This window comes from Bos grunniens, chromosome 16 (genome assembly GCF_055505025.1).
Source record: "Bos grunniens cultivar Pamir isolate PY7600 chromosome 16, Bosgru_T2T1.0, whole genome shotgun sequence".
In the NCBI taxonomy this organism is placed as follows: Eukaryota; Metazoa; Chordata; class Mammalia; order Artiodactyla; family Bovidae; genus Bos; species Bos grunniens.
This window is the reverse complement of record NC_141180.1, coordinates 19692730-19719086: the sequence shown is the minus strand read 5'-3', so window position 1 is coordinate 19719086 and position 26357 is coordinate 19692730. Positions and strand designations below refer to the sequence as shown.

At 38.8% G+C, this 26357-nt stretch overlaps 1 protein-coding gene across 8 annotated transcripts in view; it reads left to right on the top strand.

The window, feature by feature from the left end:
- CEP350 (centrosomal protein 350) overlaps positions 1–15487 on the top strand; it is a 157495-nt gene extending 142008 nt beyond the window's left edge. For all 8 annotated transcript variants that reach the window (XM_086343533.1, XM_086343529.1, XM_086343531.1 and 5 more), the window contains 6 exons: positions 1161–1243; positions 3676–5675; positions 6542–6949; positions 7049–7195; positions 9918–10040; positions 15290–15487. In XM_086343533.1, coding sequence (XP_086199659.1) covers positions 1161–1243; positions 3676–5675; positions 6542–6949; positions 7049–7195; positions 9918–10040; positions 15290–15454 — 2926 coding nt within the window. In that variant the 3' untranslated portion in view covers positions 15455–15487. The remainder of the gene's footprint in view (positions 1–1160; positions 1244–3675; positions 5676–6541; positions 6950–7048; positions 7196–9917; positions 10041–15289) is intronic.
- The last annotated feature ends 10870 nt before the right edge of the window (positions 15488–26357 follow it).

The window sequence follows — 26357 nt, the reverse complement described above, 5'->3', positions numbered from 1 at the left end:
ATAGATTTTAGGAATATTGAAGAAGTATACTTGACTAATTAAAGTTATATGGGAATGCTGAATGTCATATTTCTCTTAAGTAGTAGTTGGTTGAGTCAAAGTTACACTAACCTAAATGGAAAATCAGGTGTTCCTCAGTGGGAGGCTTAAGATTTTGGTTTTAAAATGTTAATTTTAAGGTATCTATAGTTCATCTAAGTGGAATTATCCAGGAAAGATGTTAGGTTTATACATATGTGTGTGTGTATATATATATAGGGATGATCAACATATAGATCATGGTTGAGGCAATAAATATGGCAACATTTGGATAAACCTTCTTCACCCAAAGAAAGTATTCATTCAGAGAGAATAAAAGAGAGCCAAGTACTAGATATGATAAAATAGCAACCTTTGAGGAGATTAGGAAGAAATAGGAGTAGAAGGCATATAATATGACTTTGCAAATAAAAAGAAAGCAAGAAAATGAAGATGGTAAATGTCAAATTAAAGCATAAAAGAGAACAGTAGTGTAGCATCAGATGAAGGAATAAAGAATGGGGGGAGGGGAACTTTGCTCAATATTCTGTAATAACCTAAATGGGAAAAGAATTTGAAAAAGAATAAATATATGTGTATGTGTAACTGAATCACTTTACAGCTGATACTAACACAACATTGTAAATCGGCTATAGTCCAATATTAAAGGAGGGAATCTTTTTTTTTTTAAGCTTGAGGTATACATATAAGCTAAAGGGGAAAAAAAATCACCAGATTGAAGGACTAACGATTGTAGAAAAAAGAATGGTTAGTTGAGGGATATTGTCAGTGAGACTGTGGAAATTATGGGATTTGGGGCAGAAAGAAATTTGAGCAAATGTAAGAGATACACCTTTTTCTCCTTGGAGACAGGAGGAAAGGCAATTGAGATGGCTGTGAATATAGATGAATTTGTAGGTAAAAAGGTTCATGCTGATGGCCTCTCTCTCTCTTATTAAAAGAGGCAAGATCATCTATTGAGAGTCACGAAGGCCAGAAATAGGCTTGGTGAAAGTGGCAACGGTTGGAGTACTTCCTGTGGAGTAGAAAGAAGTCGTCTAGTCAATTCGACTGCTTTTTGTTACCAGTTATTATAGTAGCAGCAATACATTTATTTCTGTTTATTAATTTTTCTGCTTAAGATCTGAAACAGCAAAGAATTGGAAATCACTGACAGACTCAGAACGATCCAGAGGATCCCTGGAGTCTATTGCTGAACATGTTGGTATGTAACTAGAAAAAATAATCACACTGTATCTACATGGGCTAAAGATTTATACAAATGCCTATGCAATTCTGCCTCTAAGTTATTTGGTTAAAAAGTGAATTTTCTAAAGATAGTAGATCATTTAATATTTTAAGTTACTTTTATATTTTAAAGTGATTTACGGGTTATGCATAAGTTATATGAATCAGTCTTTATTGTCCCAGTAACTGACAAAAACTGAATCATAAAGACATTGATCTAAAATGGCTATGAGGGTGTCATCAGCATCTCAAAATTCTCCCTTAATCAGATTTTGCATCTGATTGTGTAATTGTTGGCCTCCACTATTTCTCAGCTGTGTGGTTATATACATTTTTTTCAGTCGAGTCCAAAGAAAAATAAGAACTATTGAAAATAAAGTATAATTAAATGAGGAATTAAAACTGAGGCATGAAAAAGCCTACCTGGCAGTAATGACAAAGCAGCAATTTGAATTCAAAACTTTTAATTCTTGGTTTGTTGGTTCACTGAATCTTAATTATTTTCTTCTTTAAAGTGCTAATATTTGCAGAAATAGGTGTTTTTTGGGTTTTTTTTTTTTTTTTTTACATTCAAGAGGTTAGTTGAAGTCCCTGGGAAAATTCATTCTTTTAGAAGTATATATACTAGTACATTTGTCCCTCCTTTATTGCTTTTCTATTTGAAAAACATATGTAATATGCTTCATCCAATTCTGTGTTTGCATAATTTGAGAATCAATTTCTCCATAAACTTTGATTCATTTTTCTTAATTTTATAACTTAAGACAACACTTAAAAAATTATACCAAACTTCAGATTTTTCAGTTTAGTTCAGTTCAGTCGCTCAGTCGTGTCCGACTCTGCGACCCCATGAATCACAGCACGCCAGGCCTCCCTGTCCATCACCAACTCCTGGAGTTAACCCAAATTCATGTCCATCGAGTCGGTGATGCCATCCAGGTATCTCATCCTCTGTAGTCCCCTTCTCCTCCTGCCCTCAATCCCTCCCAGCATCAGGGTCTTTTCCAGTGAGTCAGCTCTTCGCATGAGGTGGCCAAACTATTGGAGTTTCAGCTTCAGCATCATTCCTTCCAATGAACACCCAGGACTGGTCTCCTTTAGGATGGACTGGTTGGATCTCCTTGCAGTCCAAGGGACTCTCAAGAGTCTTCTCCAACACCACAGTTCAAAAGCATCAATTTTTTGGTGCTCAGCTTTCTTCACAGTCCCAACTCTCACATTCATACATGATCACTGGAAAAACCATAGCCTTGACTAGACAGACCTTTGGTGGCAAAGTAATATCTCTGCTTTTGAATATGCTATCTAGGTTGGTCATAACTTTCCTTCCAAGGAGTAAGTGTCTTTTAATTTCATGGCTGCAGTCACCATCTGCAGTGATTTTGGAGCCCAAAAAAATAAAGTCAGCCACTGTTTCCACTGTTTCCCCATCTATTTCCCATGAAGTGATGGGACCAAAAGCCATGATCTTTGTTTTCTGAATGTTGAGCTTTAAGCCAACTTTTTCACTCTCTTTCACTTTCATCAAGAGGCTTTTTAGTTCCTCTTCACTTTCTGCCATAAGGGTGGTATCATCTGCGTATCTTGATATTTCTCCCAGCAATCTTGATTCCAGCTTGTGCTTCTTCCAGCCCAGCGTTTCTCATAATGTACTCTGCATAGAAGTTAAATAAGCAGGGTGACAATATACAGCCTTGACGTACTCCTTTTCCTATTTGGAACCAGTCTTGTTCCATGTTCAGTTCTAACTGTTGCTTCCTGACCTGCATATAGGTTTCTCAAGAGGCAGGTCAGGTGGTCTGGTATTCCCATCTCTTTCAGAATTTTCCACAGTTTATTGTGATCCACACAGTCAAAGGCTGTGGCATAGTCAATAAAGTGGAAATAGATGTTTTTCTGGAATTCTCTTGCTTTTTTGATGATCTAGTGGTTGTTGGCAATTTGGTCTCTGGTTCCTCTGCCTTTTCTAAAACCAGCTTGAACATCTAGAAGTTCACGGTTCATGTATTGCTGAAGCCTGGCTTGGAGAATTTTGAGCCTTACTTTACTAGCGTGTGAGATGAGTGCAATTGTGCAGTAGTTTGAGCATTCTTTGGCATTGCCTTTTTTTGGGATTGGAATGAAAACTGACCTTTTCCAGTCCTGTGGCCACTGCTGAGTTTTCCAAATTTGCTGGCATATTGAGTGCAGGTCTTTTAATTATTTTTAAATGTTCTATTTATTTTTGGTACAGTGTATATTCATAAAGGAAAAATTTACTACCTATGGTAACCTATAAAACAGGTCATATTTACTGACCAGAGCTTTTTCTCACTAATATTTGGTTTTTATTTAAACTTTGGTTTCAGAAATTGAAAGTTGTGATTTCAGTAATTTTGATGTGATTTTTTTTCTTCTTCCCCCTTTAAGATGCTGCATTGACAGGTTCTGAAAGATCAGTATCGGAAAAATCTTCATCTGCCTACGCAAAGAGAATGACTGAATTGGATGGTCGGACAGAAGAGCACTTTCAGACTTCTCCAATTCTGAGATCATCAAGGAGGACAAGAGCTGAATCTGGAGATTCTCTAGAAAATGTCCCTTCATTATCTCTTCTCAAAGAATTAAATGCCTCTCATAGAATTCTTGATGTATCGGGTGCCAAGGCTGAAGAAGAGTCTAGTCAAAAATCAGAAATACAAGAAGTAGAATATACAAAATTGGAGGACAGTGCAATTGAAGATGCCTGTTCTAAACAGTCTAGGAAGGCTGATGTCTTCCTGAAGCTAGACCTGGAACAGGGAGATTCATCTGAAATTCTTTCAAGAAAAGATCTTCCTTTAGATTCTATAAATGTTCAGAAAGACTTAGTTAGATTAGCCATTGAAAATCTTCATAATAAAGAAACGAAAGAGGGACAGTCAAATGAAGATATCAGTCATAGTCCAAACATCCAATCAGAAAAAGAGACTCATGTACAAAAGAATATAAAGAGCAGAGACTCATCTTGGTCACAGCGTCTACTTGCATCTAAAGAGATATCGTACTCTGAAGATTTTGATGTATCGTCTTTCAAGAAAGACATTTCAGCTGAATTGTACAAAGATAACTTTGAGGTGGCGTCTTTGTTGTCACTCAGGAAAGACTCTCAGTCTTGCAGAGAGAAGTTACAGGCAACAAGCATCTCTAGAAGTAGAGCCACTAGCTTTGGTAGTGATGATGAAATCAGCGAGTGCCTCAGTGAGAAAAGCCTTTCTATTCATAGCAGTGTCCACTCTGAAAGGCTGTTAGAACTCAAGTCCCCCACTGAGCTTATGAAAAATAAAGAGCGCAGTGATGTAGAGCATGAACGGGGAGTTACTGAATCCCCTTCCTTGGCTTCAGCTTCTCTTGCAGATGAATTACTTGATTTCCACATTGGTGATAGGGTATTGATTGGCAATGTTCAGCCAGGAACTCTTCGGTTCAAAGGTGTGACTAGTTTTGCCAAAGGGTTTTGGGCTGGAGTGGAGTTGGATAAACCTGAAGGAAATAACAATGGAACATATGATGGCATTGTATACTTTGTGTGCAAAGAGAAGCATGGGATTTTTGCTCCTCCTCAAAAAATATCTCACATTCCAGAAAACTTTGATGACTATGTAGACATAAATGAAGATGAAGACTCTTACTCAGATGAGCAATATCAATATTATAATCAAGAACAAAAAGATACCGAGGGTCCCACTTCTGACAGAGAAAAGGATACAATTGAATATTTTTATGAGAAATCTCTACCTAGTGTGCATGACACAGAAGCCTCAGTTGATAGAAGCCTTAAAGTAGAGACAGACAATATACAGGACATTCCTGGGGTACTCGAAGCCCATATTCACCAGCAGAATTCAGTGGACTCACTGATGTCTTCAGAGGAAAACAAAGACCTTGTTTCTGATGCCACAGAAAAGGTTTCTTCTGTTGTAGAAGACGATACTTTAGATAATACCTTTTCTGAAGAGTTAAAGAAGCAACAACAGTTGACTGAAGAGGAAGAGAACTTACATCCCGAAGTTTCAGAAACGCTTTCTACCCCACTTCTGGACCTGTTAGCAAGAGAGAAGAACCAATTGGAAGCCCAGCTGAGGTCATCTGTAAGTGAGGAAAAAAAGTCAAAGGAACAGCTAGAAACAGTCAGCTTACTGACAGACAGTTTGCTCCAAGTCTTTGTGAAAGACACAGTCAATCAACTACAACAAATCAAAAAAGCTAGAAATGAAAAAATCCAGCTTAGCAATCAGGAGCTTCTTGTTGAGGATCAAAAGAAAGTACCACCCCATGGCCTATCCCAAAATCTTGAGGAACAGTCACCAAGCGTTCCGGGTTGCTTCTTAAGGTCTGAATTGGAAGATGAGAAAGAGGAGATTTCCTCACCAGATATGTGTCCTAGACCTGTAAGTATTTTGTTTAGAAAAAAAATGTCAATTAACCTTGCCTTTGTGGTACACTTTAATTCTGTAACTCCTAATAGGTATTTTGGTGATGTGTTGTTTATTAAATACAGATCACTGTACTAGTTTTTAAAGGCCATGTAGCTATTTTTCTGTCTGAAGTATAATTGTCCTCTATTATGTCATGAGTGGTCACTATAGAGTTGTCACAAACACAGGCAGATTTATGCTGGGTTGAAAACCCCTGTATACTGTCCACAGATTAGATTCCCTTCCAGATTCACTGATCAAATTTATTCATGGAGATTTCCATTGTTTCTCAACCCAGTTCTTCTTGCCTATGAAATCGTTTGTTCACATATGTACTCAGTCATAGTTGCCTTGCAGAAACTGCCAGTTGTGATGTTGACTCTGGTACAACTGAAATATATCCACTGTGACATATACTCAGGCCATCAACTTGTTTAGGGTGCCCATGGACAGTTGAACAACAGTAATGATTTTGAGTAACTTGAACCAGATGATCACCAAAGGTGAGAAATTTTATCTCATTTCCATATCCCAGAAGTAAAACATTACTTGAGAAACAGAGTAATGGTGATACAAAAAGGAAAAAACTAATCAATACATATTTTGTAAAAACTGAATAATAAGGCTTATGTAAATAGAATTACAGGAAATAGGGTAGTTTTTCTTAAATTGTTCATCAGTAGCCATTATATTGTTTTTATTTTGCTTGTTTATAGAGAAATAGCAAATATACAAGTAATGTATGTAGTTTGTCTTAAAAAAAAGAAAAAAAGCCCAAACTTGTTAAGTGACCTGAGTTTACTAAGTGGTGATCTGTTTGAATGGTTCCATTTCTGTAGGAAAGTCCAGTATTTGGTGCCAGTGGGCAGGAAGAGCTTGCTAAGAGACTTGCTGAACTTGAGATCAGCCGGGAGTTCCTGAGCGTGTTGGGAGATGATCAAGACTGGTTTGATGAAGACTTTGGTTTGAGCTCTTCTCACAAGATCCAAAAAAACAAGGCTGAAGAAACAATTGTACCTTTAATGGCAGAACCTAAAAGAGCTCCAGAAAAGCCGTGTGAAACGTTACTGGCAGTCCCACATACTGCAGAGGAAGTAGAAATTCTTGTACATGATGCAGCAGAAGAACTTTGGAAATGGAAAGAATTAGGTCATGATCTTCACAGCATCAGTATTCCTGCAAAACTGCTTGGCTGTGCCAGTAAGGGTCTAGATATAGAAAGTACTAGTAAAAGGGTGTACAAGCAGGTATGTAACAGGGAAGGATAATTCTAATTTTTAAACTTCTCACCGTTGTCTGAAATTTGGATTCTTAGCCATTTCATGTGTTTCTTTTTCTCTATCAAGGCGGTTTTTGATTTAACAAAAGAGATTTTTGAGGAAATATTTGCTGAGGATCCCAACTTGAATCAGCCTGTCTGGATGAAGCCATGTAGAATCAACTCCAGTTATTTCCGACGAGTGAAAAATCCAAATAACCTTGATGAAATCAAGGTAAATTGGAAACTACAAAGTATCTCCTTTTTTTATTTGATCTTCTTTTTGTACAGGTCTATAAATGTCATTAAAGCAGGTACTCTTTTGTATTATTCACTCTTCTGCCCTCAAGACCTGTTCCATAGTAGATATTCAGTAAATATTTGTTCATTCAGTCTGTGAGCAAAAGAACAATGAGGGTGACAGGGAATCCTGAACCCTCAACTTATTGCAAAATAAAACGTAATGGTAATTTCATATACATATGTTTTATAATATTTTTAAGAAATTAGCAAATACTCGGGGAGATAAATTATTGGAATTCGTACGAGCTTTAGGTGAGTTCTTAATGATTTAGAGATAGGTATAATACTCTAAAAGTATCAGAAGACATATATCAAATATGCCAACCCTAGACACATAAATGATATAACCTTTCCATCTTTGATTTTGGAGGTTTCAGATTGGTTATGTGGTTTTGAAATATGTAGGATAGTGTGATATATAAAAAATATTGCTTGTTGTCTAAGAAGCCCCTGAAAAGATTAAGTGCCCTGAAGCTACAGGGACTCTCAACAAACCAACTTTAAAATCACATGGGTGAAAACCTCTCTGCTTGTTCACCTGTTCTTGAACTATATAGCAAAGGTTATATTCCCATTGCAGTGCCTCTCAAACTTCAATGTGCATCTGAGTCACCTGGGGATTTTGGTAAAAATGCAGATTTCTTATGGAGTAGATCTGGAGTAGGACCAGAAATTCTGCATTTCTGCAAGCTCCGAAGTGATGCTGTTGTTGCTGACTCTAGGATTATTTTGAGTAGCAAGGCTCTAGAGTTTTGTCTCCCAAACTTATTTGATCATAGAAACTATTTTTTCCCCAGAGAGTCTGCCTCCAATTACTTATTTTACTTACGTATTGTCTTACATTATTCAGTTGTATATCTGGACGATGAAAATACATTAAACGAGCATACACATTAATCTGGTATATAACATGAAAGGAGGCACTGTCTAAACAATTTGGTCTTTTTTTTCCCTGAGATATAATTGACATATAACATTATATTAGTTTCAGGTATTTAATGTAATGATTGTATATACTGTAAAAAGAGCACCACAATATGTCTGGTTAACATCCATCACCACACATAGTTACAAATTTGTTTTGCTTGTGATGAGAACTTTTAAGATCTCTGTTAGCAACTTTGAAGTATATAATACAGTATTGTTAACTATAGAAAGCTTTTAAAAATAGGCATACTGACAGAATACCAACAGATATCTATGAGATATATGCTTACATCAGAGGTAGGCAAACTATGGCCCACAGGCCAAATCCAGGCCACCACATGTTTTTAAAAATAAAGTTGCCATAACCACACCTAGTTATTTACATCTTGTCCAGGCCTGCTTTCCTACTACCAACAACAAAGTTGAGTAGCTGCAATAGGGACCATATAGCCCACAAAGCCTGAAATAGTTACAATTTGGTCTTTTACAGAAAACGTTTGCTGACCTTTGCTTAACTTAAAGCAGGAGAAAAAGAAGTTTTCAAAGATTGGCTTGATGGATTAAAAAAACAAAAACTTTTAAAATAGTGTTCGACTTTGAGAAATGAATTATCAGAACCACCTAGGGGGCTTTTTCAAAGCCCCGGTGCACTCCATTCCTTTCAGCCCCCAGCAGTTGATATATCCTTGAATGCATGTGTGTGTGTGTGTGTGTATGAATGTGAGTGTGAGAGAGACATTGTTTTTTTTAATAGAACCATAGAAAGTAATATTATTTTATTGGTAACAAAGAACAAACATGTTGAAATAAGATACATAATATATACCAGCATTCGTCAGACCATGTACATCATTATAACACACAGTGATGCTTCCTACCAATTTTAATATTGCTATAGCGAGGCTTCCCAGCTGGCTCAGTGGTAAAGAATTTGCCTGCAATGCAGGAGAACCCAGGTTCAATGCCTGTGTTGGGTAGATCCCCTGGAGAAGGAAATGGCAACCCACTTCAGTATCCTTGCCTGGGAAATCCCATGGACGGAGGAGCCTGGCGGGCTACAGTCCATGGGATGACAAGGAGGCAGACACAGCTTAGCAACTAAACAGCAATGGCAGCATCTCAAATGCGTATCTTGTATGTCTATATCCTCAGGTCATTGAAGAATACCTTCTATAAGGCAGGAATTTAAAAAAAAAAAAAGCAACAAAAATATTGTTAAAGCATTTTGTAAAGCTTTTTTAAAGGGTGATAGTTCAAATACTGTTAGTAAAATTACCATGCCTCTCAAACTGAAGTGTTGATTAGTATTTTTTTAATTTAACATACTTGAATCTTGGTGCTTCAAAATAAACTATCCCAACCAAAGCCTTATTCAGAGATTTACTTTACACGTTCTTTTGTAGTTTTGCCAGCTTGAAGTAAACTAACAGTGGTTCTTGGGTAGAGGGGACTCTAAAGTGATTTTTGTTTTTGCAAATTCATCAGTGGGTTTTACTTGTTTTTTTGTATGTTGTATAGAAACAAAAATTCTTTAAGTGAATAAAGTCTGAGCATTTGGGAATGCTTTTCATTTCAAATTGCTAAGTGGAACCGTAAATGAAAGAAGCCTGCATTAATGTGATCTTTTTTTTAATAAACATTGTATTCTTAGCAAAAATCTGTTTACTGCTTTATAAGTACTAAATCTGAAAAAGTTTGTGTTTCATGCATTCCTCTTATTTTCACAGAACTTCATAGCAACTGAAGTACTCAAGCTATTCAGTCTTAAAAAGGAGCCAAACCACAAAACAGATTGGCAGAAAATGATGAAATTTGGAAGAAAGAAAAGAGACCGAGTGGATCATATCCTGGTCAGTGTCTATAACTGAATTGTTTTTATTTGACCATCTTTTCCAAAATCAGAATGTAGTTAGAGTCTAAAAGGAAAGGAAATATAATTGATCTTAGGTATATGATGTGCTCATGTGCTCAGTTCTGTCCGATTCTTTGTGACTCTGTGAACTGTAGCCCGCCAGCCTCCTCTGTCCATGGGATTTTTCAAGCAAGGATACTGGAGTGGGTTGCCATTTCCTCCTCCAGGGGATCTTCCTGACCTAGGGATTGAACCCACGTCTCCTGCGTTGGCAGGAGGATTCTTTACCATTGAGCCATCTGGAAAGCCCAAGTCTATAATAGTAAAGTCTTAAAGTCTTCATTTGCTGCATGTCTCTCTGCCCATCAGTTTTGAAAATTGCTTTCTTTTAAATTCAGTAGATGAATATTTAACTTAATAGTATCTTGTAGGTGTGGAGAACTTGAGAAATAAAATGTTTGGAAACAAACTTAAGGTTCTGAATTTAAAGAGACCAGTATAGATGAGGGCCAGACCACCTGAATTTAAATCCCTTGTTTTGGCACTTTACTTGTGTAATCTTGGACAAATTATCTAATCTCTTTGTGCCTCATTTCTCTATCTGCAAAATGAAGATGAGAATAATAGTACCTACCTGTTACAATTATTAAGAGAATTAAATGAGTATTTATGTATATATATAGAACAGTACCTTGCACATAACTCAATAAACATTAGCTGTTATCATTTCATCCAGAAATTTAGCTGGACAGGATTTATTCCATTTTGAAGTATATTTTCTAGCATTAGAAAAGTGCTTATCAAACAGCAACCAAAAAAAAAAAAAAAAAAGGAGAAAAAAGGCTTTCATTCTTTCTTCCCTAAAAGAATGTTAAGATGTTGCTGCTGCTGCTGCTGCTGCTGCTAAGTCACTTCAGTCGTGTTGGACTCTGTGCAACCCCATGGACTACAGTAGATGTTAAGTAGTAGCAAACCTTAGGAAACTCAGGTATTAGTTGATTCAGGTTTATCTCCAAGCATTTTCACTCTGGACTTTGTATTTTATCATGAAAAAAAATATAATGCTTAAGTTTATCAATTTTTTCCAAATATGTACCTCTAGTGCTTCATTTACTCAGTAATAACTTTACTAGGTAAACATTGGTTTAAATATTCTTTCTCATATCTTACTTGATCCTCACAATAATTATATGAGGTAGGATAGACTGTTACTCTGTTTTACAAATGAGATTCAAAGATACTAAGTGACTTGCCTAACAAATAAGAGCAGGACTTTAACCAATTCATAGATCTTTGCCTCTCAAGATGAACTTGCTCTCATATTTCTGCAGTGGTTTAGATTTGAGTTAGTAATTACCACAATGTTACTTCTTCCACCTCTTTAGAAATTAAAGGAAAAAGCACACCAAGAGACATTCATTTACCCTTCTATCAGTTGAATTGGTCATATTCCCTATAAATCATCTTTGCATGCATTTAGCCAAAAATTGAAGAAGGAAATGGCAACCCACTCCAGTGTTCTTGCCTGGAGAATCCCAGGGATGGGGGAGCCTGGTGGGCTGCCCTGGTGGGCTGCCGTTTGTGGGGTCGCACAGAGTCGGACACGACTGAAGTGACTTAGCAGCAGCCAAGAATTGTGCTAATTAAGGACCAATGTTATAGTAGTAAGCAAGACAGACATAGTCCCTGCCTTCGTGGATTTTACAGTTTGTTGGTGGAAGCTGCTGCTGCTGCTGCTAAGTTGCTTCAGTCGTGTCCGACCCTGTGCGACCCCAGAGACGGCAGCCCACCAGGCTCCCCCGTCCCTGGGATTCTCCAGGCAAGAACACTGGAGTGGGTTGCCATTTCCTTCTCCAGTGCATGAAAGTGAAAAGTGAAAGTGAAGTCGCTCAGTCGTATCCGACTCCTAGCGACCCCATGGACTGCAGCCTACCAGGCTCCTCCATCCATAGGATTTTCCAAGCAAGAGTACTGGAGTGGGGTGCCATTGCCTTCTCCGTGGTGGAAGCTAGCCATTGTATATAATTATACAAATGTGTAATTATAAATTATAAAAATAGAAGAATAGGGAGCTATTGTAAAAGCATTGACAGGAAACTTATCTAATGAGGATGGTCAGGAAAGGCTTCCCTGAGGAAGTGACAGTTGAGCTGAGATCTTAAAGATGAATAAGCACAACCTGAGTTTTGTGTAGAAAGAAGAGCAGTTCAGGGAGAGGAGGCTACATGTGCAAAGACGTGAAATGGGAAGGAGTATGGAACCAAAAAGTCCGTGTGGCTGGAGAGTGAGCTGAACTGCCTGGGCCTATGTAACTTTTTTCATGAGTTCATTTTTTATAATGTTTAGTGAAATGATACTGTTATCAACTTGAGTTCATTATCAACAAGAAACACTAAATAAACTGGTCATCATCACCATTCCCACTATTGTATTTAGCCAGTTTAGCATTTGGAGATTCTAATTTATGTGCATTTTAGAGGAACTGAGATTTAAAACAATTGTCATAACATGTAAAACAGAAACTTTGCCATCAATTCAAATGAAAAGGGTCTCAAAAATAGAAATTTCAAATAAGTTTTTAAAATTATATTTATTATAAATAATCATGCTCATTTTCAAAATGTAAAGTACTGATTATTTAAAAGAAAACAGTCATGATAATCTTACCATGTAGAAACTCTTAATTATTTTGACATAATATCCTTAGAGTTTCTTTTTATACAAAGAATTTTTTTTAATGTTTGGGATCATAGTTTCTTTCATATTCTGATTGTTTTTACTTAATTAAATGTGGATTTTCCTGTTATTAAGTGTATATCATTTTAAAAATAAATTTCCATTTTAATTTCTGTGGAAATAAAATAGTCCATTGTGGAATTATGTATTATGGTTTATTTAATCAGTTAATCATTTTTTTTTTATTCTTTGAAATAATACTGTTGTAATAAGTATCTTGCAATATGGTATATCTTTGTAACTATTTCCAATAATTTACTCAGTAAATTCTTAGAAATAGAGTTGCTGATTAAAAGTATATGCAGAATGTTAAAGCTTTTGTATGTGTTTGTCAGATTGTTTTCCAGAAAGGTTGTACCAGTTATACATACTCACCAGCTGATACAGGAGTGGTGCGTCTTTTTACCTTTGCCAATACTGGCTAATGTTTTGATCTTTGTAAAAAAAAAAAAAAGTTCATTTTTCTTTTAACAATTTTATTATTAATAAGGTTAATTTTTTTTACTGGTTTCATGACTATTCCAAATCTTTCATATGTTTAATAAATATATTGGAAGTACAGAAAAGAACAGAAATTAATAGAGGAACCATTGTTTGTTCATCTTTCATTCTGAGTTCAGTTTTCACCTTTGTAGTCTTTGTCTATACATCTTTTTATTTCAGCTCTTACTCCCTTTTTACTTCAGCAATTTGAATATACTATTTCATTATAATCTGACCTCTGTTGTTGATCTTGAGGAATATGCTGACAGTCCTTTATGGGGGAATTTGTCTTTTCTTTTTGTTTTCTATTTTAAGATTGCATGTGTTTATATATTTGGCAATTTCTCTGGATGTGTCTAGTCATGGATTTATTTTTATTCTTCCTACTTTGGATTCCCTGTGCTTATTGTATCTGTAGATTCATTGTCTTTATTCAGTTCTGGAAAATTCTCAGCTATTGTCTCTCAGAATATTGCCTTTCCCCAGTTCTTCCAGTTCCCTCAGGTACTTTTTTAGACATATCATTGGCTTTATTCTTTTTCTTTCTTGTCTCTTAATTCCTCCCCCTAAGTAGTTGCAACACTTGCCACTCTTTTAAATCCCTATTTATTCTAATACTTAAAATCTCCTTCCTTTCTTATGATATCTTTATGAATTACAAACATTTTTTATTATGCAAGAACTTTTTTGCATTATCTTATGCTTCCACTTTTGCTGGAATTGATAGTCTTGCCAGCTAGTTTTCCTATACAGGGTTTGGGGCTTTTTTTTCCTTTTTTTTTTTAATATACTCAAATTTTGTTTGTAAGTGATATTTGGGTATTGTAATTCAAAAGAGCAGGAGAAGGCAATGGTTAATAATTTGGTCGGCTTTATACTGTAGAGATAAGAAAGCCTTCCTAAGTGATCAATGCAAAGAAATAGAGGAAGACAATAGAATGAGGAAGACTTTGGTTTGAGAACCTCTACACTGCAGTTAACTTTGCTGAATTCATGACTGGCTCAGGGTTGACAGTCTACTTCCTCCACCTGGCCTCCATCCCACTCAGAGTATCATTACATATATTAAGTCTAATCTGTTCCTTGTATAAGTAGTTTTTAAACGTTTATTGTCAACAAGCAAAGCATCTTGGACAGTTTGTTCTGATTTGATTCCTTTTAGTTTACCTTGAAAGTGAAGTCGCTCAGTCGTGTCCGACTCTTTGCGACCCATGGACTGCAGCCTGCCAGGCTTCTCTGTCCATGGGATTCTCCAGGCAAGAGTACTGGAGTGGGTTACCATTTCCTTCTCCAGGGGATCTTCCCAACCTAGGGATCGAAACCAGGTCTCCCTCATTGGGGGCAGACGCTTTAACCTCTGAGCCACCAGGGAAGCTAGGAATCCCCAAATCCTAAAATGCAAAGACAGCATTTTTTATAAAATAGAACAGTAACTTTTAAAATAAACTTGAGCAATAGCACATTTCAAGAATATTCTAATACCAAAAGGAGGAGGGGGAGAAATTCCTTGGGGATCCAGTGCTTAGTATTTGCCACTGTCACTTCTGGGGAACTGAAATCCCACAAAGCCACATGGCATGACCAAGGGAAAAAATACTCCATAAATATGAAATTATGCTTATTTATTTATATACTCCAGAATCATGTCCAATATTATCTTTTGATATATGCGTTTTATAATTGTAAATCCTTATATCTAAAAATTTGCTTGCTTCTCTCCCCCTAAAATTCCTCTATGAATTCTCCTGTGTTGACAGAGACAACATACTTGCAATCCTTAATATCTATAAAATACTGAAATATCGTCAAGGTTGACAGATTTGAAATTTTTATTCGACAATTGAGTTTTTTCAAACTTTTTGCAGCTTAAAAGGGCTATTGATAACATCATATAAATTACCATTTTTCTCTGACTTATTTCCTTGGGCTGTATTCCCATGCATGGGTTTACAAAGTCAGCAAATATCATTAATCTCCTAGCTTTTGTGTGACAGTAATGTTCTAACCTTTCTGTTTTCTAAATTCTAGGTACAGGAGCTTCACGAGGAGGAGGCCCAGTGGGTGAACTATGATGAGGACGAGTTGTGCGTGAAGATGCAGCTAGCTGATGGGATCTTTGAGACCTTGATCAGAGATACTATTGATGTTCTGAATCAAATCAGTGAAAAACAGGGGAGAATGCTACTTGTGTGACATCTTGCAAATAAATCGAACACTGAGTGCTAATGTGAGTCCTGGGCCTTTCTGCCTCGTGATACACACCCCATCTCCATCATAGCAAGAGTGCTTCTGGACCTTGTACCTGTTCTTAAAGACTACTGGTTTGGAGTTCATGGGACAGTGTGATCTATCTGGTATTACAGCCTTTGCCTTTAGGGACTGTCCACTGGATTGATTGGTGGTTTTGGTGGGCAGGGTTGCACTCGTGATGTTGACGCACAGTATGATCCTACACCTCTTGTTAGCGTTCCTACTGGTCTCAGATGAGGGCTGAAAACACCAGACTTACCTCTTAGCTTAGACTAGGGTATCACTTCCTTGAGTCTGAAGTCAGGCAAGAGAGGTATATAGATGTGCATCATACCGTTTCTGAAATGTAATCCTGGTTTGTACCATGAAAGTCAGAAAATGGACATTATAGTCTCTATAGACAGTATTAAACCCTGAGCTGCTTTCAGATAGGCAGGCTGGATAATGTGTGCCTGTTTCCCATTGTGGAGTGCATTTCATTTCCTTTTGAAGATGATTTTCTTCCATTATTGCAGTTGAGCAGCACCAAGTGGACTGTCAAGTTGACAGGAATCAATGGTAGCCTTGCCTTCTGAGCACCATCGAAAGAATTTTAAACTTGTGCATTACGCTTAGTTTTCCTCTGTGGGCATGAAAACAGAGAAGTGCCCTCACTGAAGACTGGGCTTACAGGACTGGTGCAGGGCTGGTTCTTCTACCCCTTGTCGACTCCTGCACTTTTCTTACTTCTTCTGAACCTCTACCAGCTGCTCCCAGAATCACAGATCCTCAGGACCATCTCAGGCATCCAGGCATGGCAGAAGTGGAAATAATTCATTTTTGGCCTTCAAACTTTCAGCTCCCATTTCTCCCCAAGAAGTCAGAGACGCTGTTACTTGAATGATTTAGGAAATGAGTGTGTGCACCAAAGACAAAAAGATAACTGTCTATTGTTTGTGTGCTTGTTTTGCGCTATAGAACATTTTTTTAATTTATTTTAAGATAAATTATTAAGTTGAAAATGTATGTCCCTATTCAGAAGTGAAAGATTCTTCTTGTAATAGTTAAACTTCCGTCTTGAAGCTTCTATGGTTCATAGTCTTTGCACAGGAAGCCTATGGTTTTAACAAACCCATACACCTGTCCAAGAAGGCAGTTAAATTACATGAGAAGAAGTGAACTTTTCTAAGATCATCTGAAAGTAGCAGGAATGGGATAAGATGATTTGAAGACACTGTAAAATTCAAATTCTGCCTCTCTTGCAGCATTGCTTCTCACAACTATTACCTGTATCTGAAAAAAATATATACAGACTCCAGCTGCTACCTTAGAGCATGTGTGATGCTCTCCTGGGGCCTCAGCACCCTGCCTTCTTGACTGGTTTCTCTTAATCAGTCCTATCCTTCTTCAAGCAATCTAGAAGAATGTGGATAATCTTAGGCGTGAATGTCAATGCCTTAATATTGAAGGTCCTGATTAGAAGCATGATAGAAGACATCCACTGGATTCATAGTTAAAATATCCTGGAATGTTATACCTTCAAAATACGTTAGGAAAACCCCAAAGATGGTATAATCTTTTAGTGTGCACATTCGTTCATTTCTGCATCTTTCCTCCAGACTTGCCTTTGCGTCTCAAATGTTTCACTATGCACACTTCCATTCTCTTTGGTTTCATCTTGTTATTATGAGAAACTTACTGAAATAATCATTGGAATATTTGCATTTTGCACAAGGACTGGTATGATAGCTCTTGACAAATAGGAAAGCACTGAAATGTTGTGATAGGGTCTCGGGAAATGCTCAGATTGATGTTGCCAGCATTTCTTCTAGGCTTTTGATGTTGAGCTCTAGTCTTGTAGCCATAATGAGCAAATTGATTAAGAGAAGCTAGGGTTTCTTGGGGTTATTAACCAGTAGTGTGGAGATATTATTTTCATGTAGCCAAGGAAAAGCAAAGCCTTTTCTTTTCAGTTGTGTTGTTTGAAAGACGGAAAAACACCTTGTCTACATTCTTTGGCTGTTTGTAGGATTACATTGTCCTTATGATACTGAAACTTTACAGCTGCTGTAAATTTTTTATAAGCGAATATGAAAATAATATAATAGGAATATAGGTTGTTTTTCTACATCCTCATTATTTGGACCTAAATCAATTTTTAATAAAGTTTTATCTTAGTCTGTATGACTTTGTGATTCCAAAAAAAGGAAAAAAAAAATGATATATGTCCATGGAATCAGCATCCTGGACTTAAAGTTCCCTGGTAAGAATGCTGCCAAGAATCTGGCAGCAGCAGTCCCAACATACTCCAGCTCTTGTTACTGTCTTGAGAATCCTGGGTTTCCGATGAGAGGCAGGAATGAATCAGTCTTACTCTTTGCTAGAAATGATTATCCATAGTTTGGTAGCAGAAAACAAGGGAAACTATAATCCGCAGATTTCTTACTGTTGTAACTATTTGGATACAATTGAAAAGGGGCTCATTGTTAGCATTAGGAATAACAAACATGGATACCCAGCCACTCGTTCCATATTGGGATCTTTTTAATCAAGCTCTGCCTCTTAACCAAGAATCTAAATACTCCCTCTTTGTAATCTTTGTTCCTTCTCCCCACACTCCCATCCTCTTTCACTCTTCATAATTCCTCTAAGAAAAAGATCTTTGCATCAGCAGTAATATCTTTTAGAATAATAGCACTATCAGAATTTAGCAGTAAACCAACCTATAGGCTTCAGATTTATTTCTGAGTCCAAAATAATTTGTGCTATCCAGGGTACTTCACTCTGGGTTAAATAAGTACAGGGTATAGATTCCCTCTTCAGGTCTAAACAGGAATTTTTACTCTAGGGAAAAATGGGAAGAGCTCAAAAGTAGTTAATAAGGAAGGTAATTTGTTTTTCTTTTACATAAAAGAAAGGAAAATTCCTTCTGTGACTACAGGTCTCTGAGAAATTATCTTTCAGAAGAGATTTCATTGCTCATAAGAGTGTTGTGGCCTATTGATAAAAACAATTTTGTTCACTTTCTTGTCTTGAAAAAAAGTGGCCTTAGCTTTTTGCAATACTTGAATAAAGTGTGTACTCGCACAGCGTTAGAGACTCATAACTTTTCTGCAAGAAGTTCAAACTTACATCTTCTTTTACTACCTTAAGAATACTAGTGAATAAAACATTAATTCAAAGAGCAAATGATAGAAACTACAATGATGTTTAATGCAAATTGTAGAAATTTACATGTTTACAAATCATCTTAAACTGGTTGTGCAACAATTCAATAAGATATCTTTGTATTATAAAAATGTGAAGAAAAAATGTAAACTGATGTAAAAGAGGTACTGTCATTTTAATTAACCTATGTTTAATAGCTTTTCCTTCCGAACTTTGCAAAGCCTTCTCGGTAAACACATTGCAAAGCGTCCCCTGGGAGGCCCAGCCTCCCTGTGTGTACTGTACTGTGCAGACATGAAAAACAAACCCGTTTACTGTGTATTTGTAAATAGCCTGGTCATCAGGCCATTTTCAGCCAATAGTCACATCCAGTGCAACTTCGCACAGAAGACTTAGGGTGTGGTTTGTAAGTATGATGTGTAAAATAACTGGGATGAGTTCCCATGTACACCTGTGTAAATAGATTTGCTAACTGAAATGTACTTTAAGAAAAGAGAAAAATCTGTAAATAAACTGATTTGTAAATTAATTTCATGTCAGGCATTCATTTCTTTTTTTGCCTTTTGAGCCAAGTTTCGAAAGCTAGTCTGCATAAAATTCACTTCTGATCTCTTACTGGATAGCAGAGTGCTGATGCCTGAGCAAAAGAGTAGAGCAGGCTGCACGGAGGCACTCTTTACACAGATGCCACTTCCACACCCTCTGAGCAGCTTCAGCAGTCACCGCGCACACCTTCGTGTTCCGAGCGCTGTGCCCAGTGCAGGGGAGATAACGAAGACGACGGGCGTGATCCCTGACCTTGGGGGATGAAAGAGACATCAAAAAGTAATTTCAAAAACAGTGCACGACAAATGTGGTAAGTCCTGCAAAGGAAGCATGTGCTGTTTTGAGAGTATGTAATACAAGGACCCAACAGAGTAAGGGAGTGAGTCAGAGGAGAGTTCCCTGATAAAGTACACATTGTGTTCTGTATCAATGGGCTTCTTCCCTGTCATTCACAGCGAATGTCTTTTCTCCTAAGTGACTTGAATTCTGATCACCCTTATATAACACACCTGGAAAGTCACAATTAAGTGGACAACACGGAAGAACAACTATCTGATGTGATGTGGCTATAATTTATTTCTAGATATACCAACTTGGAGAAGAATGGGGCTAGACATACGGAAGAATAAAAGTACTGCAAAGGTGGAAATGGATGGTGTTCAGGATTATGAATGATCTCTGGTACAACAAGTTAGAACTCACCACCATCACCTCTCCTGAATTCCTCTGGTAGCCTCCTGTTGTCTGTCCCTGCTACACCTTTTAAGTCCTACACAACCATGAACATGCAAGAAGTTCTCAGAAAAAGATCCCATATTGCAGCAAGTTCTAAGAAATTGCTTCCGAGTGCCCACTTTGTGCCAGATACTGTGTTGGTAAGTCACAGTAGTAATGACAGCTTGAACCTTGGAATAAAGACCAACTGCCTGTTTTCTTGAGTGAAAACATGCAAAAATAGTAGATGGGGGAAGGCAATTAACATAGCAGAGCTAAGTAGAAGGTGAGACCAGCACTGGTGGGACCTACAGTGATGAGTGCCTGTAGAGGTGAGTGCTGGAGAAGCAAGCCAGTGCTCCACGAAATCCCAGAAAAGCTCAGAAACTGGAGGCAGCGGCTGCCACAGAGAAAGGTGTGAAGCATGGCATTACTGTTTCACTGGCTGGCCAAAGCTGTGGGGCCACCTGCAGGGCCAGAGCTAAAAGGCAGGCTGGTGCTACCCATGGAAAAGGCCAGTGCGTAAGGTCACTGAGAACAGACAACGGCACCGCAAGCTCAAGTGGTACCGCTTTGCCTTACAGAAAGGCGAGAAAGCGCCCAGGATCCAGTCCCTTGCAGTGCTTTGTCCCTCGTGGCCAGCGGGTCCATCCGAAGCCTGAGGGGACGATGTGATGGCACACACCCCTTTTGGTGTTGTATGGAAGGACCCTGTCACCTCCTGTGGAGCCTGAGATACAGCAAGCTAGGGGCGGGCCTGAACAGAGGGCCACTGACGCTGGCACGGAAGCAGAACCCGGAGTACAGGCTGAGTCTGAAGCAGGGAAGGGTGACGAGCCCGGCACAGACTGTGAGGACTCTTAACTCTCAGTAAGGGTGTGTTCCAGGCCCAGGCCCATTCTTACGTGACCGTGCAGAAGGCGAGAAGTTGTACATGACTGCCTTTCCTAACAGTCCACCCTGCCCCCGCTGCCCAGACGCCGACAGAGCAGATGAAGGCCCACCGAATCTGGTAGGACCGTCGTCGGCCCCAAATGTGTAGGCGGAGCTGGGTGATGGGCCCCCTGAAACTCCGCACGGATACAGCGTGCTTGCGGAGCCTCCCTGTCACCCTGAGACAGCGCATCACCAGAGAAGCAGCAGACCCAGGAGGATGATCAAGCAGGCCTCCCTGGAGGATGGTCCTCAACTAGGAACCACCAGTGCCTGGACTCAAAAGTGGAGACCAGGGGGACCGGGGGTGCGCAGATGGTAACCATCCAGCCCAAGCCGGGCGCTTCTGCCTCCCCACCTTGTCGATACGCCCACAGCAAGAGGCGCTGGCAGTCGTGTTAATACCAACACCACCCCCTTCTCCCAGCGGAATGATAGCCATTCAGGTGTGCATCACCGCCTTGGCTAGTGTGGGTTGTGATTCTTGTTGATCTGAAGGAAAGTCCAAGTCACTGTGTACCGGCCAAGCCATTAAAATGGGAGTGTGGGACAAGAGGGGCCTTGTTCTGGGACGAGAAGCCCAGCATTGTTTGAGTTGGCCTCCTCTCCCGCCCGCTGTGCTGATTCTTATCAGAGTGTCATGCAAGCACCACAGAGGCTTCTTAGAAGTAAAAAGACAGGTTCAAGTTCCCACCTCACTCTCACTCCAGGAAACACCCAAAGCTGAAGACACTCTGATCGGCTATTTCTGTGGGACCCACCGCCCCTTGTTGCTTGAGCCCAACAGTCTGTCCTGGGGAGGGGAGTCATCCTGAATGGACTTGACATGCCGAGTAATATCACCCACTTAAGTCAGAGGTCCCAGCACGGCCAGGGGAACCTAGCGCCCCATGTTCTGTGTAGGGTTCCCGGGAGGGAGGCACTTGATGGTAGGTAGCATTGCCTCCATATTTGAACTGGGAGGCCCTCCTGGTGATCCCACTGTGGCCCCGATCACATCACCCCCAGGAGGTGTGTTCCAGCAGGAGAGAAAGAATGGTTGGGTGTCCTGGCGTTGGGATTTGGCTAGTGCCAGCTAATCAGGCAATTGCCTGGTCCTCCACCCTGACCAAATTCAGTGTCACCCCCTGTGTGTTGGAGCGCAGTGGTTAGTGTTCAAATGGCTTTTCTTAAGTGGGGGTGCCATTCAGTAAGCTGGGTTTTTTAATGGTTTTGTTGCAGTTGTTGAGGACTGGATGGAAAGATCCAATCAAGCTTATTCAGAAACCCCTGCCCAAGTGAGAAGACGGCACGACCCTCTTCTGGAAAAACAGAGTAGCACTGGAGAAAAGACCTGTAGGTATTAGCATTTGAAGACTCCTTCAGAGGAAAAGTTGGATTGCCACCTGACCTCCTTCCAGTAGAGTCGACCAGTGAAAAAGCCCCACCCACGCACACTGAGTTACTCATCACACTTTTAGCACATTACCCACGTGTGAACAAACTTCCAGCCATGTCCAGACACTTGGGGGAAGCCTCCTACATGAAACGTGTGTGCTAAGTCACTTCAGTCATGTCCGACTCTTGTGCGACCCAATGGACTGTAGCCCTCCAGGCTCCTCTGCCCATGGGATTCTCCAGGCAAGAATACTGGAGTGGGTTGCCATGCCCTCCTCCAGGGGATCTTCCTGACCCAGGGATCGAACCCACATGTCGTGTATCTCCTGCACTGGCAGGCAGGTTCTTTACCAACAGCGCCACCTGGGAAACCACCTATGTGAAACAGACCAATCCAAAAAGGAAAAAAAATCAGCGGGGGCGGGCGGGGGGCGGAATTCGGTGAAACAATGAGGGGCAAAAAGAAAACATCACAAGGAACACAAACTGTAATTCAAATTAAAATCCTGAGATAGCAGAAGCAATATTGTATCCATAAAATAGGAATGAGATGCTCTGAAAGAGTAGAGTCAGACACCAAGATACTGCTCTTGAAAAATAAAAGTATTATAGCCATAATTTTAAATTCAATAAAAAGTTAGAGGATAGAATTAAGGAAGTCCTTCTAGAAAATAAAACAGGAAGGTAGATAAAAATAGGAAAGAAATAGATAAAATCAGGGAACCAATCCAGGAAATCTAACACCTAATTAACTGGACATCTAACAAGAACAGAGAAAACAAGAGGCAATGACACAAGAAAAAATTCTGCAAATTAAATATATGAGCTTCTCATTGGAAATGGTTCAGTAGGCGTCCAGCACAATAAACAGATCCCCAGTAAGTCGTGTCATTGTGAACTATCAGGACTCTGTAGGTAAAGAAATAATTCTTAAAGTTTCTGCAGAGAAAAATAAAATATTGCATGTAAAGGATTAGGAATAAAAATATCATCATTCTCCGGAGAAGAAAAATACAGCAGAATTTTCAAAAACTGAATGGAAATAATTTTCATCCACAAGTCTACACTTGGCCAAACAATGAATCAAGTGTTAAGGCAGAATACGGACACTTTCAAAAATGCTAAGTCCTTACTTATCAAGCATCCTTTTCTCATAAACCATGAAAGGTAAAGACTTGGCATCCAGAAACAAGGGCTCTACTCCAGGAAGACTGTGAGGGAAACTCCCAAGATGACTTGGAAACGGCATTTCCAGGATGACGACTATCTTGCACACCTAAGGAACAGTCAGTTCAGACTGGAGCAGGGGGACGGACAGCTCGAGAAGGAAGGTCTCTGGGTGGAAGGGAGGGTGGAGAAGAGAGTAGGAAATAACCTGATGTTTTAATCATGGGAAACTTTTAATTGGTAGGCTGCTGGAAGGTGAGAAAAGACTTAGTAATAGGTTCAAAGAATGAGTAATGAAAAGATGAGGAAAAACAGTGTTGTACAAACAGGGAACAATCATGATATACTGCTTGACTCAACTAGAAACAATGTTTATAATTAAAAATTGAATATTGTGATATCATTATATTGAGAAGATGAGGAAGGGAAGGGTGGTATCAGAGAATTAAATATGCATCTACCATTCTAGCAAATCTGATGGTTAATTTCATGTGTCAACTTAAGGCCAAAGTATCCAGATATTTGATCAAACATCAGTCTAGATGTCTCTATGTATTAGATGACATTAACATTTAAATCAGTAGATTTTCAATAAAACTGATTATTCTTCATAATGTGGTAGGCCTTGTCCATTCAGGTAAAGGATTTAAGAGGAGGAGGAAAAAAGACTGAGGCCCCACAGGGAAGAGGGAATTCTGACCCCAGACAGCCTTTGGCCTCAAGCTGCAACATCAGCTCTTAACTCAGCCTGCTGGCCTGCTTTGGTGATTTTGTACCTGCCAATCCCTACAGTTCCTCTCTCTTTTTCTCTTTCTCCACACATACATGCCATTGGTTCTGTTTCTCTGGAGAACCCTGAGGAATACAGGCATTCAGTAGCTAAAGTATAAGAACACCAAGGTAAAGACCAGAGCAAAAATCTGAAATGAAATGATGAACAGTGGGTGCTTCTGGATGATGCGAACTAGAGAAATGAGATTGAAGACTCCTCTGTGTATCTGTGTTTAATAAAAAAAGAAAAATTTTTTTTTTTTTTGCCATGTACAATCACTTTCTGGGGGACTCCACTGGGTTTTTGTTATAGCATGCAGGATCTAGTTCCCCAACCAGGGATAGAACCCTGGCCCCCTGCATTGGGAGCACAGAATCTTAATCACTGGACCACCAGGAAGTCCCTACAAGAATCACCTGGATAATAAAAATTAATACTCCCTCTGCCCCAAAATAAAGCCACACCAAAAAGACCATATTCAGCTTCTCTTCATTTACTTCTCTAACCACATTTAGATAGAATTATACTCCTTTTCCTCTTACAACTTCAACACTATTCTGATACTACTATCTGCAAAAGTTAACTTTAGGTCACAGCTTTTCGACCTAAATATTTTTCATTTCAACTAAGAATTAGATTCAAGGTCATTAAAAAATGTTGATGTGTAATTGAAATGGTGCATTTAACACAATTAAAAATATTTTAGTTCTTTTGCATATTAAAAAAAGATTAAAGATGTGCATTCGATTGCAGGGAAGTGATTTGTCCTGTTGCGTCATTAACTAGCGGCCTCAATGTGTCAACTTGAGTAGAACTACATTCAGAAGGCCCACATTTCCCTTGGCTCTGTAACTCTTACAATTTATTTTGTTTTCGTGACACTGGCATCGTCTGTAAGTAGATATCAAATTTTTGTGTGTCTTTGTTTGAACAAGGATATTCTTGAAAAATATATTTTATGCAATTTTGTCTTAAGAATGCACATCAGGAAACCCAAAACCACTCTTTTAGCTCCAAACACATTCCAGGATTCTGAGTTTCCACAATACAAAGAGGCATGTGTGATGACCCATTTTAAGCACAGTCAAAATATTTTGAAAAGTAATAATCATCTAAATAACTTCCCTAACTGGTCTGTCAGTGTTATTACTACTATTTTGAGAAAATTGATTTAAACAATTAGATGAGCTAAGTGGAATTTTAAAACTCCAAATTCCTACTCTGAGTCTCAAGGTTGAGTTTCTTCAGTGAGAGAAAGGGGGTAGAAAAGGCATTTATTCAAGAATTCCTTGGGAGCTGCAATATTGACCATTCCTACTTCTGGTCTTTGAGACCAGTATCTTGTTAATTCTACTTCCTTCAAAGAACAATTGCTCAAAATGTATATAACATGAAAGTTTGTCTTAAGAAGCCTCCATACACTATTTTCATCACTCTGGGAGACCCAGAATAGAAGCTGGGAGAAACTGTACCTTTCTGGTGAAGAAGATGAACCAATTAACAAAACTGTTAATTGGTTCTTCAGTGAAGGGCCAGTGATTGGAAACAAGACCATTTCGGTTTCTACATCTTTGCTTATAAAAAGAGCTAAGGACCTCAATGTGTGAAATAACCAATATGAAAAATAAATTTTCCTGGGAACTCTCACAGCTAATAGTCATTTGACTGCAAGGAACAGAATACTTGGCTAAAAGTAGATCAACAAGAGGGTCTTGGACCTCTCACACAACAAGGAATCTAGAGGTAGACTGTGCTGGGATCTGTCAATGACTGTGCAACGTTAGAGCTTTGTGTCAGCTTTATTCTCTTTGATCCCTTCCTCATGATGGCCGGGTGTCCAGAGCAGCTCCAAGTACCTTGTTCTCACACATCATCCAAAGGGAGAAGGGAGGAAAGGGATTCTATCTACTTCATTCTCTCCTTTACCCAGAGAATGGAGTTATTCCCAGAAATTACAAGGGGAAATTCATTTAAAATGATACTAGGGAATGAATATGTATTCATGGAGCCTAGGGATCAATCTTGCCCCGATTCCCATTTCCTCTCATGTCTCTTTCTTGTTGTTGTTATTATTATTTTCTCTGCTACTGCAATTTTTGTTAAATGTTTTGATGAGAAAAAAAGAATTGAGAAGCTATTCATATAAGTCAAGAAGAAATATGTGTTTATGTCAGCAAAAGAAGTTCAAAG